The following is a 15506-nucleotide window of genomic DNA, read 5'->3' as shown; positions in this document are numbered from 1 at the left end:
CTTAATGCCTTACCCCAAGGATGCACAGCAGACAGGATGGTCGCCCTTTAACCCTCGGGCTATACGGCCTGGCGGCAAGCCCACACACTCTCAGTACTATTTGGGGACCCTCTGGAGAACAGAACAGTCCATGCTCCTGAGTCAAGGATTCCACTGGCCATGCCTCTGGCCAGGAGTGACCGAGGCACACATGTGCCCGCTGTCCCCTGGACGGCTGCTGGGTCTGGCTCTGGAGCTGCATGCTGGATGCCTGGCCCTGTGAGAGTGTGTAGAGGCTCTGGCTTTAGCAAACCAGGCAAGTTGCCTATAAGAGGGAACCTTTCCAGGGCCAGAGAGATCATACAGCGGGTAGGGCATTTGCCTTGCGTGCGACTGACACAAGTTCAATCCCCAGCACTCCATATGGTCCTCCGAGCACCACCAGGAGTGATTTCCCCAAGCAGTTACCCCTGAGCATCACCATCTGTGTCCCCAAAACAAACAAAGTCTCTAATGGAGACGTTACTGGGCCCGCTCGAGCAAATCGATGATCAACGGGAGGGCCCAAAACAAACACAAAGAGAAAAAGAGAAGAACCCTTCCAGCTCAGGTTGAACTTTAGCGTGGGTGTGGTCCCTGGAGGGTGGTGAGGCTCAGGAAGGCCACCACATCAAGGGAATGCCACCTCGGAAGTCAGGTCTCACCTTTTGTTACAGAAGAGGAAACAGGCCTGGCGTGAGGAGGGGAACTTGCTCCAGGCTCTGCCGCCAGTTGTGGGGGGCTTGACCGTATAGCCCAAGGGTTAATGTTGCAGAACATTTGGGGAGTTCGCAGAAGGGCCAGGGAGTAAGTTGGGGGTTCCAGAGAGCAAGAGTTTGGCTCCTGGGCAGAATCTCTGGAACCAGGAGCTTACCCCTGGAATCCACAGACACGCCCACTTCCAGGCCTACATGGTCCCCTACGGCTGCTGGCTCTGCCCAGCTTGGAACCAGGTCTCTTCTCCTTGGACTTGTCTGCAGGGTGGAGGGGATGGTGGTGTGTGGTGCCATGCAGTGCCGGACTCACGTCTTGGCACGTGGTAACAACAGCCAGTGACCCCCTGAAGAAGCAACCTGTCCCCACCGCGGTCCTCTCTGTCTCCCCCAGGCCTCCCGTCTCATCGTCACCTTCGACGAGCATGTTATCAGCAATAACTTCAAATTTGGAGTCATTTACCAGAAGCTTGGGCAGGTGAGCCCATCTGCCGCACCTGGGCCACGGAGAGCCTCCTTCCGGCTGAGACTGGGGTGTGAGGGGTGGGGGGTGGGGGCTGCGGAAGGCACCCTCGGTGACCCCTGTGTGGCCCGCAGACGTCCGAGGAGGAACTCTTCAGCACCAACGAGGAGAGCCCCGCCTTTGTGGAGTTCCTGGAGTTTCTTGGTCAGAAGGTCAAGCTGCAGGATTTTAAGGGGTGAGTGTCCGGGCAGGATCAGCAGCATGGGGTGTGTTCCTGCACCCCCACCCCCACTCCTTTCACCCCAGCCTGGCCCCATGGTGCCTGACTGGGCCTGGAAACTGAGCTGTGGCCTCTCCGGGGGGCCCTGGGCTAGGTTCCGTGGAGGCCTGGACGTGACACATGGGCAGACGGGGACCGAGTCTGTGTACTGCAACTTCCGCAGCAAGGAGATCATGTTCCACGTGTCCACCAAGCTGCCCTACACAGAGGGGGACGCCCAACAGGTAGCCCACCCCCTGCCCCAACTGGTTCCCACCTGTCTGCCCTCTCTTCCATCTGCCTGTCCTGTCAGGCCCCACCACATCAGGTCCAGGGGGATTGGGGACATGGTGGTGGAAACTACCTGTCCTCCCGACATGGGGGGGACTCCGGCTGGGCAGGGAGTCGAGTGGCCATGGCATTGGACCAGCGCCGGTGGCCATGTGTAGGGGCTGGCCAGGGCAGCTGACTCAGGCCAGCTAGAGAGCCACCCTAGATGGCTCGCGGGCTCCAGGACCTAGCCCTGCACGGTCACCCAGGGGACACCAGATTTGGCCGAGGTGGGAAGAAAGCGGAAGAGCTTTCAAGGTAAAGTGCCTGGAGGCCGTGGAGGCGAAGGGGGGAGCAGGGGGACGAGCTCCTGGGGAGAACAGCTCCTGCCTGCTGCCAAGGTCTGAAGGGAGCAGGCCGTGTACGGCTCTGGCCAGAACCCATGGAGTTCCCGGGTTCAGCCCCTCGGCGCTCGCTGTACAGTACTCTTCCGTACCCCAGCATCAGTCCCAGAGGGAGAGCGTGAGAAATGAGAGAGGTGGTCTTGTTTTCCGTGGCTTTCTTTTAATAAGACCCTCCTAGGGCGACGTGAACAGATGTCGAGTGAAACCGGTCCGTTTGGGGAGTTTAGGTAGGAGAAGGGCTGAGGGGTGGAGCCCAGGTTGGCGCCATTCCACTCTGTGGAGCTTGCACGTTCCCACCCTCTTGGCCTCAGTTTCCTTATCTGCCACAGGATTCTAGGAAGCAAACATGATTTTAAGGTATTTTTCTTGGGGACTGGAATGACAGCGTAGCAGATGGCACACTTAACCAGCTCATCCAGGTCCAAACCCCACTACCCCACGTGGTCCCCCAAGCCCACCAAGGAGTGACCCCTGAGTGCAGAGCCAGAATTAAGCCCTGGGCACAGCTGGGTGTAGCCCCAAAATCAGAAGTAAGTTTCCTCCCCTATTTTTTGTTGGGGGAGACCCTTTTCCTCAGACACGCCCTGCCCGCCCCCAACTCCCCCCCATGACTCTGAAGACCCGGGACCCTGTGCTCAGTTGCAGCGAGACATGTCCCTGCCTGTTCCCCGCGGCCCCCCGCTCCGCCCCCCAGCCCTGAAGGCCCCGGACCCTGTGCTCAGTTGCAGCGCAAGCGACACATCGGGAACGACATCGTGGCCGTGGTCTTCCAGGACGAGAACACGCCCTTCGTGCCCGACATGATCGCGTCCAACTTTCTGCATGCCTATGTGGTAGTGCAGGCAGAGACCGGGGGCCCCGATGGTCCCCTCTACAAGGTGGGTGACCCTGGAGTCCCCCCAGGCTGCGGGTTCAGTCATACCCTTGCCTCTCCTTTCCTCCACTGTCCACAGGAGACCTGTCCAGAAGGTGCCTGGACCCTTGCTCTGATGACGGAGGGCCCCATCCTGCCCATTCTGTCCCCCCAACCCCCCCCCCCCATACCCCACCTCATCCCTCCTCTATCTCCACCTCTGTGATTCCTGAGGTCCCAGCACCCCAGGTCTGGACTGAGAACAGGGACTACTAAACTTCCGGCCTCTCTCTCACCGGCAACCATGAAGCTCCCCACCGCCCCAAGGGGTGGATTCTTCCTGCTTCTTGCCCAACACAGGGCAGGAGGGTGAATCAGGGATATCCGAGGGCTGTGAAAGGCACAGAGACAGTTTCCCTCCCTTCCAGGTGTCCGTCACTGCTAGAGATGATGTGCCCTTCTTTGGGCCCCCGCTCCCAGACCCAGCTGTGTTTAGGAAGGTAAGGGGCTGCCCCCTGCTCCCCACCCGCCCTCATGGGCCAAGCAGGACTGAAAGGGTGGGGGTGGGGATGGTGCACATTCCACCCTAGAGGAAGGAAGTGGAAGCCTCACTGCATACTGGGGTCACTGGGACCTCATCAGCTGTGTAGAAATCAGCTTGGTGAAAATAGGGCCACTATTTATAGTCACAGGAAAAGCTGTAGTGTTCACATGTTCACCATGGACCCAGCTTATCAGATGATCTGACAGTCTTATGAAATGTTCGGGGAGGTAGGGCCAGGGGTGGGGTTCAGTGCTGATGAAGCACTGGCCTCGCATGTGTGAGACCCCGGGTTTCATCCCAGGAACTGCAAACAAGAAAAAGTAAAAAGGAGCACAATGTGGGCTGGAGCAATAGCACAGCGGGTGGGGCGTTTGCCTTGCATGCAGCCGACCCGGGTTCGTTTCCCAGCATCCCATATGGTCCCCCGAGCACTGTCAGGAGTGATTCCTGAGTACAAACCCAGGAGTAACCCCTGAGCATCTCCGGGTGTAACCCCAAAAAAAACAAAAAAAAAATGAGCACAGTGTATGGGCCAGGGAGCTCCAAAGCATGGAGCACAGGCTTTACTCACAGGAGCCCCAGGTTCAAGCCCAGCACCACAGGGACCCCTTAGCAACATGCCAGAAGTATCCCCACCCAAGCATCTCTGGGTGGGGATACTTAAAACGTTTGGGGGAGGAGTCATATATCTCTTACCTTTCAGAAGCCCTAGTTTGAAATTTGGCTTCAGTCTCCACCCAGGATTAGCCCCTTACATAAGAGGGGTTTGCTTCCCTGGGGAGGTGCCCTCTGGGAGTGACCCCCAGACTCAGCAGGCTAAGGCTCAGGAGCTCGGCCCTGACTAACTGATCCTGTGTTCACCTGCCCCTCCCCCTTCCCCCTCTCCACCTCCTGGCTCCCAGGGGCCTGAGTTCCAGGAATTTTTGCTGACAAAACTGATCAATGCTGAATACGCCTGCTACAAAGCAGAGAAATTTGCCAAACTGGAGGTGAGGCTGGGTTGTTGGGGCTGAGTTCCACTCCCCACCCCCCACTTGTTATTTAAGTGCTGCCTCGGGAAGAAAAAGCTGGGTTCTGACCCTGACCTTGGGAAGGACTTGGGGTTGGGGGCTGGGGGAATGGATCTTGAAAATGAGTTGAGCTGGGCTTGAGGGAGAGGAAGTCGGGCGTTTCCAGGCCTAACCCCTCGCAGGGGCTCTGCGGTTGGGCAGTCTGGCTCAGAGCACACCAGCGGGGGGGAGGGCGGGCTGGGGGGCATGAAGCTGGTTCTTGGGGAGGGCAGTGAGGCGTGGGGGCGCTGTCGGACCTGCAGAGGCCCCCGGGGCGCCCGGCCCCGCCCGCTGTCCATGACAGTGGGGGTTGACGCGTTGGCCTGCCCCCCAGGAGCGGACGCGGGCCGCCCTTCTGGAGACACTCTATGAGGAGCTGCACATCCACAGCCAGTCCATGATGGGCCTGGGCGGCGACGAGGACAAGATGGAGAACGGCGGCGGCAGCGGTGGTTTCTTCGAGTCTTTCAAGGTGAAGGGCCTGTGTGCCTGGGTGGGCAGGCCTGCGTGGGGCTGGGGTGAAGTCCGGGAGGGGGTTCTGCTCGGTCTGGATTCTGGCTAGAGGCTCGAGGGGGCTCCCTTGGGGGTGGGGAAGTGCAGCCGGGCGCTGGGTGTGAGGGGGCGTGGCTATGGGCGGGCTTCTGTTGGAGTTGGGGCGGGGCTATGGAGAGTTGGGGGTGTGGCTAGAGGTAGACTCCCTTTTGATTGGATTGGGGGCGGGGCTGGAGGTAGACTCCCATTGGATTGGGTTGGGGGCGTGGCCAGAGGTGGATTCTCATTGGACCGTCATGGGGGCGTGGCTCTGAAGATTTGGGTGTGGCTAGAGCTGTTCTCCCATTGGATTGGGTTGGAGGTGTGGCTCTGGTTGGGCGGAGCTAGGAATAGGCTTGGAAGGGTGGCTGGAAGCAGATACTTTGAGTGTGGGGGTGGGGGCATGTTCTGGAGAGGGATTAAGAGGCCCAGGCCTACTGTGTCCACCTGGCAAGGGACCAAGTGGACACAGTACCTAGCATCTGGTACTTGGGTAAAGGTGATGAAAAACGTCAGATGGTTTTAGGGTGGACTTAAGAGTTTGGGGTGATCTGTGACTGTTTAGGAGTATAAAAAGGGAGATTGTGGTTGGAGACCTGGGGTTTGGGAGTCGTTTGCCTGGGAGACTTCCTGAAGACAGGGGCCCTTTGGGTGACAGCAAGGTGCTGCTGGTGCTCAGGATGTTGGCTGCCAGGTCAGGACGTAGGCAGTGAGAAGACCTCTGACCTCTGGAAAGGGGTATGCGAACCCAGCCACCGTGGAAGAGGGGTCTGGCTAGTTTGGCCAACCTTGACCATCTCTGGTTCAACTTAAATCTTAGCTCAGCTTCAACCAGACTCAGGTTCTCTGAGCCTTGTCTCCTTATCAAAAGGCTCAGATAATGGCATACAGCTCCCCAGACAGCTGGGGGCATTATTTGTAAAATAGGCTGATGTGTGCAGTGTAAGAAAGCAAAAGGAATAATTCTGCCCTCTTTCAGCCACAGACCTCCTAGTGAGGGGCCAATCCTCTTCCTTCCAGGATAGGGCCTCCTCACCCCACGCCCTCCATCATCTCCAGCCACACTCCCATCCCAGGGCAAGCTGCAGAGCTGGAACTGGGACTTTGCATGAGGGGATTAGCCCTGCTACCCAGTTCTGCTCTTGCCTGAGGTGAGCAACCAGCCATAGAAAGAGATCCTGAGGACCAGAGAAGTAGTACAGCGGATAGGGCACATGCCTTGCACGTGGCCGCTCTAGGTTGGATCCCAGGCACTACATACAGTCCCCCAAGCACACCAGGAGTGATCTGTGAGTGTAGAGTCCAGAGTAAGCCCTGAGCACCACCAGGTGTGGCCGAAAAACCAAAATAAAATAAAATAGCCTGCGAAGCTGCCTCTGCCCATTGGAGACCGGTGAAGTGGCAGGGAACAATGCTGAGGCGGGCTGCCTTTGTGGGAGGCCCCCCAACTGGGGGTTGCTGGGGTGATGAGTCTGGCTGAGGTGGAAGGATCTTCACAAGGCAGCGGAGTCCGTCTGTCAAATGGGCATGGCAGGAGCCATCTAGGGCGGGCTGAGGGAGAGCAGCTGCGATGCACCCACCCCCCTCTACCCGGCAAGCATCCCTCCAAGATAGGCTGTGAAAAAGTGGGGAGAGGGCAAGGAAAGAAAGTTCTAAGAGCTCATCAGGGAAGGAATCTAGTTTTGCTTCTAGAAGGTTCTCTGTGCTCCCTTCCTGTCAGCCATTGCCTGCCATCTTCTGCGAGGCTTAAAAGCAGAAAAAGGAGGCTCCGAGAGGTGAAGACCCAGCAAGCTGGTGATAGAGTCAATGCCCAGAGTACCCTTGGTCACGTGGCCTCGCAGGAAGAGACTTTATATGGCTTTGATGGGGAGGGACCAGGTGCCTGGGCTCCTGGGTTTCCCGAAAGGGGCGGGTGTGCCTCCTCCACCCCCATCTCTCCCCTCCACAGAGGGTGATCCGGAGCCGCAGCCAGTCCATGGATGCCATGGGGCTCAGCAACAAGAAGCCCAGCACCGTGTCCACCAGCCACAGCGGGAGCTTTGCACCCAACAACCCTGACCTGGCCAAGGCTGCTGGCATAGTGAGTTCCTCCCACCCTGCTCACCCGCCCTCCCCAGGGGCCCTCAGCTGCCCCCCAACCCCCAAGGCCTAGGCCCCCTCCCTTCATGATTCTGCTGACCCAGTGCCCACCCTAGCTTTTAGATCAGTCTAGCCTCTGTATTCCCTGGGGGTCAGCCCACAGCCCTAGCGTGCCGACCTAGAGCCCCACCCAGGCCCCTCACTTGGGTGCTCTCGGGCAGCTTCTCTCTCACATTCCCCACTGAGCACCTACTGTCCAGCGTGTACGGGGACTCGGGCTGTGGTGTGGGCACCTGCTGTCACTCCTGGGGTTCCGGGGAGCACCCACTGTGTGTCAGGCATGGGCCCATGCTGTGTGTCCAGACCTGGTCTTCCGTGTGACCGCATCCGTGTGTGTGCACGCGCGCGTGCACGTGTGTGTGTGTGTGTGTGTGTGTATGTGTGTGTGCGCGCGTGCGCTCCTGGCTATGGGATACTACTGGTGGCACCTCCTGTGTGTCGGGACTCAGGCTGCTTTCAAGCTGCCCGGTGGGGGGGTCCAGGCCACTGTGTGGACATGTGCACACCCACCGTCGTCCTGGCGCTGAGTGTCTGTGGGCCTCTGTGTGTATCGGGGCCACCGTGGGGCAGGCAGTGGACCGTGTGCTCGTGCCAGATGTCCGTGGGACCCTGCCTGTGTGTGAGGCGGTGCCCGCCGTGAGCGTCTCCCTTGTGCTGTGTGGGCACCCACTGGGCTTCTCTGTGAGCATCTCTGGAATGGGCACCTACTGTGTGATTCTTTCCTAACTGTCTGCCAAGTGCTGTGGGATTCTGCTGCTGCTAACCCCGGGGGTGGGGGCGGGGTGCTAGGCATGCAGGATGAATAACGGCCCTGGAGTGTGGATCTAATCTGCTTTCTGCCACCTAGTGGCCTCTCCAGGCACTGCACCCACTGCTTCCCCTACACTCTTCATCCATCCTTCCTTCCAGCCATCCAGACATCCATCCACTCGTCCAGCCGTCCTGCCATTCATTTACCCACCATGCATCCTTCTTCCTTCCGTCGATTTATTCATCCACTCATCCACCATCCAGTCACCCTTCCTTCTCTCTTCCATCCATCCATCCATCCATCCATCCTTTCTTCTTTTGCCATCCTTTATTGACTGTCTGCTGCATGCCAGGCCCTGTGCTCAGTGCTGTGTCCCGTGGCAAAAGGGGCCCCACCCCCCACCCCCAATCTGACTGGGCCTGGGGTAGCAGGCAGGTTCTCCGCTGTCCAGCGGGCACTCCACCCCCTGTTGTCCGAGAAGCAGGCCCACTGTCCCCGCCTCAGATTCACCGACCACTCGCTTCCTCCCCGCTGGACTGGCCCGGCCTCCTGTGGGTGGCTGAAGAGGGGCCCCGGGGACAGGGTCAGGCCCGCAGCACCCACCATGGCAGTAACCAGATCCATTTCTGTTTTTGTTTTCGCACAACTCTCCCTCTTCTTCACTCCGATTTCTCCCTCCTGCCCTGCTCTCCTCTCCGCCCTCGGCCTGTCTCTGCCCCCTTGTGCTTCTGTTTCTCTCCTCTCCTGGGCGTGTCTTTCTGCTCCCTCTCCTCCCCTCTCTCCCCTGCTCTATGTCTCTCCTGCCTGCTTCTCTCACCCTGGACCCAACCCCCTCCCCTCCCCCCGCCCCGTCTGTCTCTTGTCTGTCCCTCCCTCTGCCCCCCTCTGTCCACTCCTCCTTCCCGCCTCTCCTTTCCCTCCCTGCCCCTCTCTCCTTGCTTCTCTGGCCCTCTGTCGGTCCGTCTCTCCCTCCTTTCCCCGCCCGCCTCACTTCCACGTCTCTCTCCCTCGCCATCTCCGTCTCTCTCTCTGCCCCTGCCCTCTGCTGCTTGCCAGTCATTGCTTATTCCTGGGAAAAGCGCGAGTAGATTCGGACGCCGGGGCAGTGCCATAGGCATAGGAACCGTGGAAGAGGTGCCGCCCTCGGGCCGCCTGCTCTGGAGGCTGCCTGCACGCTGCTGTCCGCCTGCTCCCAGGACAGAGGCCATATTGGGGACGGGCCCCCGGGCGTGCAGGGCGGGGTGTGGGGCAGCTCGGATGGTCCTCAGCACCCGCCTGGGGGCCTGGTACCTGTGCCAGAGCCAGAGACCTCCGCTGGGGGTGTCTGGCCCTGCCCCGTCCTGGCCCCCGGGACCCTCGGAGACCCTCTGCCCAGCCACACGCCCCCCAATATCGCTGGTTCTGCATGGAGCACCCTGTCCCTCCCCCCCCACCCCCGGCCACCCTCTCCCCAGTACTGGCCTCAGGGTCCCTGCCTCCCTGCGCCCCCTCCCCTGCCTCCCCAGTGAGGCCGGGGGCATGCTGTGGGTGCCTGGGGTCCCTCCATCGTGTGTGTGTAACCCGGGGTCCCTCAGCTGTGGGGTCTGAGCTCCCCCCACCAGCTTAGAGACTCCGAGGTGGGCAGTGGCCACCTCCCACACCACGGAGGCCCTGAGTGTGTAGCTCCCGGAGGTTGGGTGGGGGTGGGGGGTGTTCAGAGAGGGCGCTCCACTCTGGGATGGCCCCCTTGAGCCCCACCTGCCCTTCTCCTGGACTGGGCCCAGCAGCACGGCCCCCCCGCACCCCCTTCCTGCCTGGATGGGCTGTGGGTGTCGGCGGCCGGCTTGCACCCCCCTTCCGTCCTGGCGTGCTGCCTCTGCTTCAGGCTCTGGGGCGGAGGACCCCGGGGTGGTGGGTGGGGTGGGCGCCGGGGCTCCTGGGGCAGGTGGGCACTGACTGGGGGCCTCTCCCTGCAGTCTCTGATCGTCCCCGGGAAGAGCCCCACGAGGAAGAAGTCTGGCCCGTTTGGCTCCCGCCGCAGCAGCGCCATCGGCATCGAGAACATACAGGAGGTGCAGGAGAAGAGGTGGGTGGGCGCGGGGGGCGGGGGCTCACACACGGCAAAGCAGGCTGGTGCCTGCCCACCTCTGTGCCCCAGCTCTCAGGAGTGACGCTCAGGGCCCTGCCTGTGCCCGGCAGCCGGGCCCGTGTGTCCCCGCGCCCGAGTGCATTCAGTCCCTAGCGGGTCTCACAGCCGTAGTGCAGGGGGGCCCAGGTCATCCAGCCTCTGGTGGGGGAGAACAGGTTGGCACTAGTGACTGTGTCTCTCAGGGGCAGTGCCCCTGCTCTATCCTGGTCCTGGAGTGCCCAGAGAACCAGCAGGAAGAGTGGGCACAGACCGGAGGACAGGGTTCTTCCTGCATGTGGACCCTGTTCCTGCTACCTCCCGGGGCTGTGTGAGCGGCATAGGGAGGGGGGTGTTGCGGGGGTGTCCCTGCACCTCTCTGAGTGCTAGAGGATAAGCATGACCCATGGCACAGGGCCACACAGGCTGTGGTGCCCGTAGGGAAGTGGGTGCTGGAATATGGACAGGGTTGGGCCCACAGCGATAGTACAGCAGGGAGGGCGTTTACCTTGCACGCGGCCGACCCAGGTTCGATCCCCAGCATCCCATATGGTCCCCCGAGTACCACCAGGAGTAATTCCTGAGTGCAGAGCAGGAGTAGTAACCCCTGAGCATAACCATGTGTTACCACAAAAAAAAAAAAAGGCAAAAATAAAGAGGGACAGGGTTTGGCATGGAGCATCCTGCTCACAGCCGGACCTGCCCTGAAGCCTGCGAATTCTTGCGGTGAAGTCTGGGCTGGGCCGTGCCCTGGCTCTCGGTCCCTGGGCAAAATGCTGCCTTGGCACTAGGGTCCCGCTCACCCCCAGCAGGGGCAGCCGTGCTCCATGGAGAGGATTTGGTGGGGGGGTCTGCCACAGGCTGCCTCTCTGCCCGCGTCTGCTTCCTGCCGGTGGCCCCGCCTGCAGGACCCCGCCAGACCACCCCAGTTTGGCCCCCAAGGACAGAGCGGGGCTTGGGGGGTGTAAGGCAGGAGTACCCACGCCTCCTCTCACCATCTGGGCCTCATTCTACTCTTGATGCCAGGCCTGAATCCCCCCGCTGCCCCCGTGTGCCCCGCAGGGAGAGCCCCCCGGCAGGCCAGAAGACCCCGGACAGCGGGCACGTGTCCCAGGAGCCCAAGTCAGAGAACTCGTCCACTCAGAGCTCCCCAGAGATGCCCACGACCAAGAACAGGTGGGTGCGCAGGCGGGCTGTGGGCACTGCCACCCCGGGTCAGGTGCGAGGATGGCCTGGCACCCCGTCCCCCCTGGACACAGGCAGCCCACGGTCCACGGTGATGAGGACCACGAAGGAGGGTGTTCAGTGAAGGAGTTCTAGAGAGGTGGGCTGGCGGGGTTGGGGGCTCCGGGCAGGAGCAGAGGTGCAAAGAGCCTAAGGTCTGCTTGGAGACCGGAAGGACGGTGCCGGGGTGGAGCTGTGCCAGGGGAGTGGGAGTGAGGTAGGAGAGGGGGCAGGTGCCCCTTCCCGCCTTGGGCCTCCACTTTATCCTCCTGGGACCGGGAGAATGGGGGCTGCGGTGGGGGAGAATCGCTTTAAAGCGCTGCCGGGGGAAGGGCCAGGAACAGAAGCAGGAGTCCGGCCAGGAGGCTGCTTGGACCTGCCCATGCAGTGCCCCAGCCCCCTCTGAGCCTCTTCTGTGCTGGGGGCACCGAGAGGGGCCCCTGATGGGCGAGAGAATCGGGCAGGCAAACAGAGGCAGGAGAGGGGGACAAGAGACCCGGAGGGACCCCCTGGGCCAGGCTTCCCATCTTGGGAGGAAGCGGGGTGGGGGGGCTCCCTGGAGCAGGCGCCCCCCGGGGATGATTTTGGAAAGGTCAGTTTGCTGTCTGCAGTTTGTGGGAAACCGTGAGGCTCCAGGCAGCAGCCGCAGAGACTCAGAGCGTGAGGTCGGCGGCAAGCGGGTTAGGCGAGTACGTGGTGGGCTGGGGGACAGAAGCCCCTTCCTCTCCTGCTGACGCACTGAGCTCTCCCTCCTGACTGCATCGGGCTCTCCTTCCGCAGCATTCTGCGTGCGTGTTACCCCCCGGCTTTGCGGGCTGCTTCTCCTAAGGCGGCTGGCTTGTCACGGTGCCGCTCCACCTCCCTCTCCATGGCCAGCATGGCCAGCAGACAGGCCAGGAGGCTCTCTGCAGTCTGGGGGGGGGGGGGGCGCGATTCTCAGAACAAAACAAGCACCAGACCAGGGAGGCCGCCAGGTGCCTCATGACCCCTGCACTCCTGTGTTTTGCTGCCCCGCCGGGAGGCATGGAAGTTTTCATTTTGGCCTTGTCAGCCTCCGCTGTGTCTTCAGAATTCCCTTTCTCTTTAGCAGACACCGTCTCCCGCCTCTCTAAGCACTTGGTAGAAAACGCCGAGAGCACCAGAGAGATAGCGCAGTGGCTCGGGCACTTGCCCTGCACGTGGCCGACCCAGGTTGACCCCCCCCCCCCCCGACACCCCGTATGGTGCCCTGAGCACAGAGCCAGGAGTAACGCCTGAGCATCACCTGTTGTGGCCAAAAAAACAAAAGAAGAAAGAGCTGAAAAGCTGCGGGCGGTGTCTGGGGCTGCTTCCTACGCTTCCCTGCTGAGTCCAGCACAGAGACTGTGTCTGAGGACGATGGTGCCATTTGCCTCTCGTCTTCCGGGGGCTCTCCTCTGCCCACATTTCGTTACTGGTCCTCAGTGGGGTACAGAGTTGTGCAATGCCCATCCAGTTCTGCCTGGCCCCCAGCGCTGTCTCTGTGGCACTCGGTGCCCAACTCAAGCCCTCCGCAAGCAGCACCGGGAGGGTGGGAGCTTGGGCACGTTTGGGGGCACAGGGATCTTTTTTTTTTCCTGAAAAGGGGGCAGTTTGAACCTTAGAAGTTGGGGAATCCCTGTCCTTGCTGCCACTTGTGGCCTGACACCAAGCCCAGGAAGTTAGACTCCCCGCCCCCGCCCATGAGCCCCGCATGATGAGATCTGGGCATCTAGGGGTCAGTGGCAGTGGGGAGGCTCAGGGCTGCAGGGGGGCACGGGGGGGGGATTCGGAGGAGCCCACAAGGGAGGGCGGGGTGCCGGCTGACGGACGCCGTCTGTGCAGAGCCGAGGCCGCGGCCCAGAGGACAGAGGCGCTAAAGGACTTCTCCCGCTCCTCGTCCAGCGCCAGCAGCTTCGCCAGCGTGGTGGAGGAGACGGAGGGCGCGGACGGGGATGATGCCGGCTTGGTGAGCGGCCCTGGGAGGGGGCTGCATGCTGTGCGGTGAGCCTGGCCGGGCCCCAGCTTGCAGGGCGCAGGAGGTGCCTGAAGGTGGCCGAGATGGGACCCTGAAGAGCCCTCCATGGCTCCCCTCCCCCCACTGAGTCCAGGAGCACCATTGGGGAGTCCATGGACGCGCCTTGCCCCTAACCCCCTCGGCCGTCTTACATTCCCTGGTGGTCCCCCGCTTCCTCTGCCTCTGGGCCTTTGCAGACACGCCATTCCCCCTTGTCCGGAGCACACTCTGCCTGCTTCCTCCCCACCCTCTACTCCCTAACCCTCCCTTGGTTGGATTCCTGCTCCTCACTCCTGACTCGACTCCTCCTCAGAGCCCTCCCCACTTCTCTGGTCCCTCAGCGGGTCAGGACAAAGTCCCCTTTATCCTCTCGCAAGGCTTTATACTTGGCGCCCTCGGCCCTTCTTCCCCCAGCACACCGTTAGCAGGCGCCTCGCCAGGCCCAGCAAAGAGCTGGGCAGACCCCCGTGCTGCCCAGTGGGGCTTCGGCACACTCCGTGTCCTCCTCCGAGCGTCTGAGGGCCGGAAGAGCCCGTTTCTCCTCTGGCTCGGCCGGGACCCTGTGCAAAGGGCGGGCACTGGCAGGGCGGGCTCTCAGCTCCGCGTGGGCCAAGTGGGCGAGGTGGGAGAGGGACCTGGGGGTGGGGAGGGGCGCTGACCTCTTCTCCCCGGCCCCCAGGAGAGCGCCTCATCCTCGGGGACACCCCACAAGCGGGACTCCTTCATCTACAGCACATGGCTGGAGGACAGCGTCAGCACCACGAGTGGGAGCAGTTCCCCAGGTACCAGCCCGGCGGGGCCGCTCGGGGAGGCGGGGCTTCTGCTCCAGTGGTGGGGGCAGTGGGCAGTGGGCAGTGGGCAGGTCCTGATCCAGTCGGCAGGAGGGGGAGCTTGGAGGGGTCTCGGTTTCTGGAGAGGGGGGTGGGGGGTGGGCCCCCCGCAGGAGGGGCAGGGGGCCGAGCCCGGTGCCGACCGCCCATCCACGCCTCCGTCTCCCTGGTGCCGCCTCGTGGCCAGTGAGGTGGCTCCCTCCTGCCCCCCTCTCCAGGCCCCTCGAGGTCACCCCACCCCGACGCCGGCAAGTCGGGGGACCCTGCGTGTCCCGAGATCAAGATTCAGCTGGAAGCCTCTGAGCAGCCCCCACCCCAGCTGGTGGGTACTTTGGGGGGTGGGGCCGGGGGGGAGGTGTGCTCTGCCCACTACCCCAGGTTCTGCCCGTCCCCCCCACCACCACCACCTCTAGCACTCTGCCTGTCGCAGGCCCCTCTGTGCTGTCGGCTACCTCGTGTCCCCTCCTCCCCGCCCCACCTGTGGCATTTCTGTCCCTGCAGGGCTGTTAGCCGGGCTTCCCTCTGAAGGCGGAACCCAGCAGGTCAGACCCAGCGCTCAGCTGTTTCTGGGGGGGAGGGTGGGAATGGGCGGGGCTTTGGGGAGACAGCTGTGTATTGGGGTCCGGCCCTCTGTCACCCAGCTCCCAGGGTCTTACATGGGACATGAGCCTCAACTGGGCCTCAGTTTCCTTCTCAGCACCGAGATGAATAAATGGGGTCTCACCTGTGAGCTGCAGGAACCCAAAATGGCCCTGGGGATAGCTGGGAAGGAGGGGTGGGGGGGTCCCTGGGAAGGAGGAATGTGGGGGTTCCTGAGAAAGGAGGGGTGGAGAGTCCTTGGGAAGGAGGAATGTGGAGGTCCTCAAGGGGATGGAAAGACCCAGTGCCTGGACCCTCGAGGGTAGTCCCCCCCCTCACCGTTTGGGAGGGTGGTCGGCCTGTGCTGGTGGTGTTTGCAGAACCAAACCAGGGCGGTCTCTGCTCTGCCTCAGCCTGGGCTTGTCCGTCTCCCCTTGCCTGCAGGTGAGACTACCGAAGCACAAGGTGAAGATTCTGTGTCAGATCCAGGCAGCGGGACCTCTGCCCCCAGGGCCAGCACTGTGGACCGTCCCCCCTCCCGTGTCCCCGGGCCCACCTCTGGGCTGTCTCTGCAGGGCAGAGCCGTCCAGTCCCCTGCCCACAGAGCTGGGGGCCCAGGCTGGGCCGGGGAGCGGTCAGTTGAAGCAGGACCTCAGGCCTGGCCCACCATCGCCTGTGGGGAGCTGGGGGGCCCCTGGGACTCCGGAGGAACAAGAAGAAGGCAGAACGGGGTGGGGTCGTCTTCACGCACTCAGCGCGCC

General features: G+C 62.1%; 1 protein-coding gene across 6 annotated transcripts in view; it reads left to right on the top strand.

Annotated features, from left to right (window-relative positions):
* Positions 1-15506, top strand: part of RAP1GAP (RAP1 GTPase activating protein) — a 69555-nt gene extending 54049 nt beyond the window's left edge. For 3 of the 6 annotated variants that reach the window (XR_008793697.1, XR_008793694.1, XR_008793696.1), the window contains 16 exons: positions 1126-1209; positions 1329-1429; positions 1569-1698; positions 2850-3005; positions 3409-3480; positions 4427-4513; positions 4908-5045; positions 7053-7184; positions 9051-9128; positions 9950-10059; positions 11161-11274; positions 13165-13288; positions 14016-14118; positions 14354-14488; positions 14668-14708; positions 15190-15506. Coding sequence is in view for 2 of the 6 variants with exons in the window: in XM_056122936.1 (XP_055978911.1) it covers positions 1126-1209; positions 1329-1429; positions 1569-1698; positions 2850-3005; positions 3409-3480; positions 4427-4513; positions 4908-5045; positions 7053-7184; positions 9051-9128; positions 9950-10059; positions 11161-11274; positions 13165-13288; positions 14016-14118; positions 14385-14488; positions 14668-14676 (1542 nt within the window). In the remaining 4 variants the exon portion in view is untranslated. The remainder of the gene's footprint in view (positions 1-1125; positions 1210-1328; positions 1430-1568; positions 1699-2849; positions 3006-3408; positions 3481-4426; positions 4514-4907; positions 5046-7052; positions 7185-9050; positions 9129-9949; positions 10060-11160; positions 11275-13164; positions 13289-14015; positions 14119-14353; positions 14489-14667; positions 14709-15189) is intronic. The other 3 variants (XM_056122936.1, XR_008793695.1, XM_056122937.1) reach the window with 3 other exon arrangements.

This window comes from Sorex fumeus, unplaced genomic scaffold (genome assembly GCF_029834395.1).
Source record: "Sorex fumeus unplaced genomic scaffold, SorFum_2.1 ptg000047l, whole genome shotgun sequence".
Lineage (NCBI taxonomy): Eukaryota > Metazoa > Chordata > Mammalia > Eulipotyphla > Soricidae > Sorex > Sorex fumeus.
Note: the sequence above shows the minus strand (reverse complement) of the source record. Positions and strands in the feature narration are given on the sequence as shown.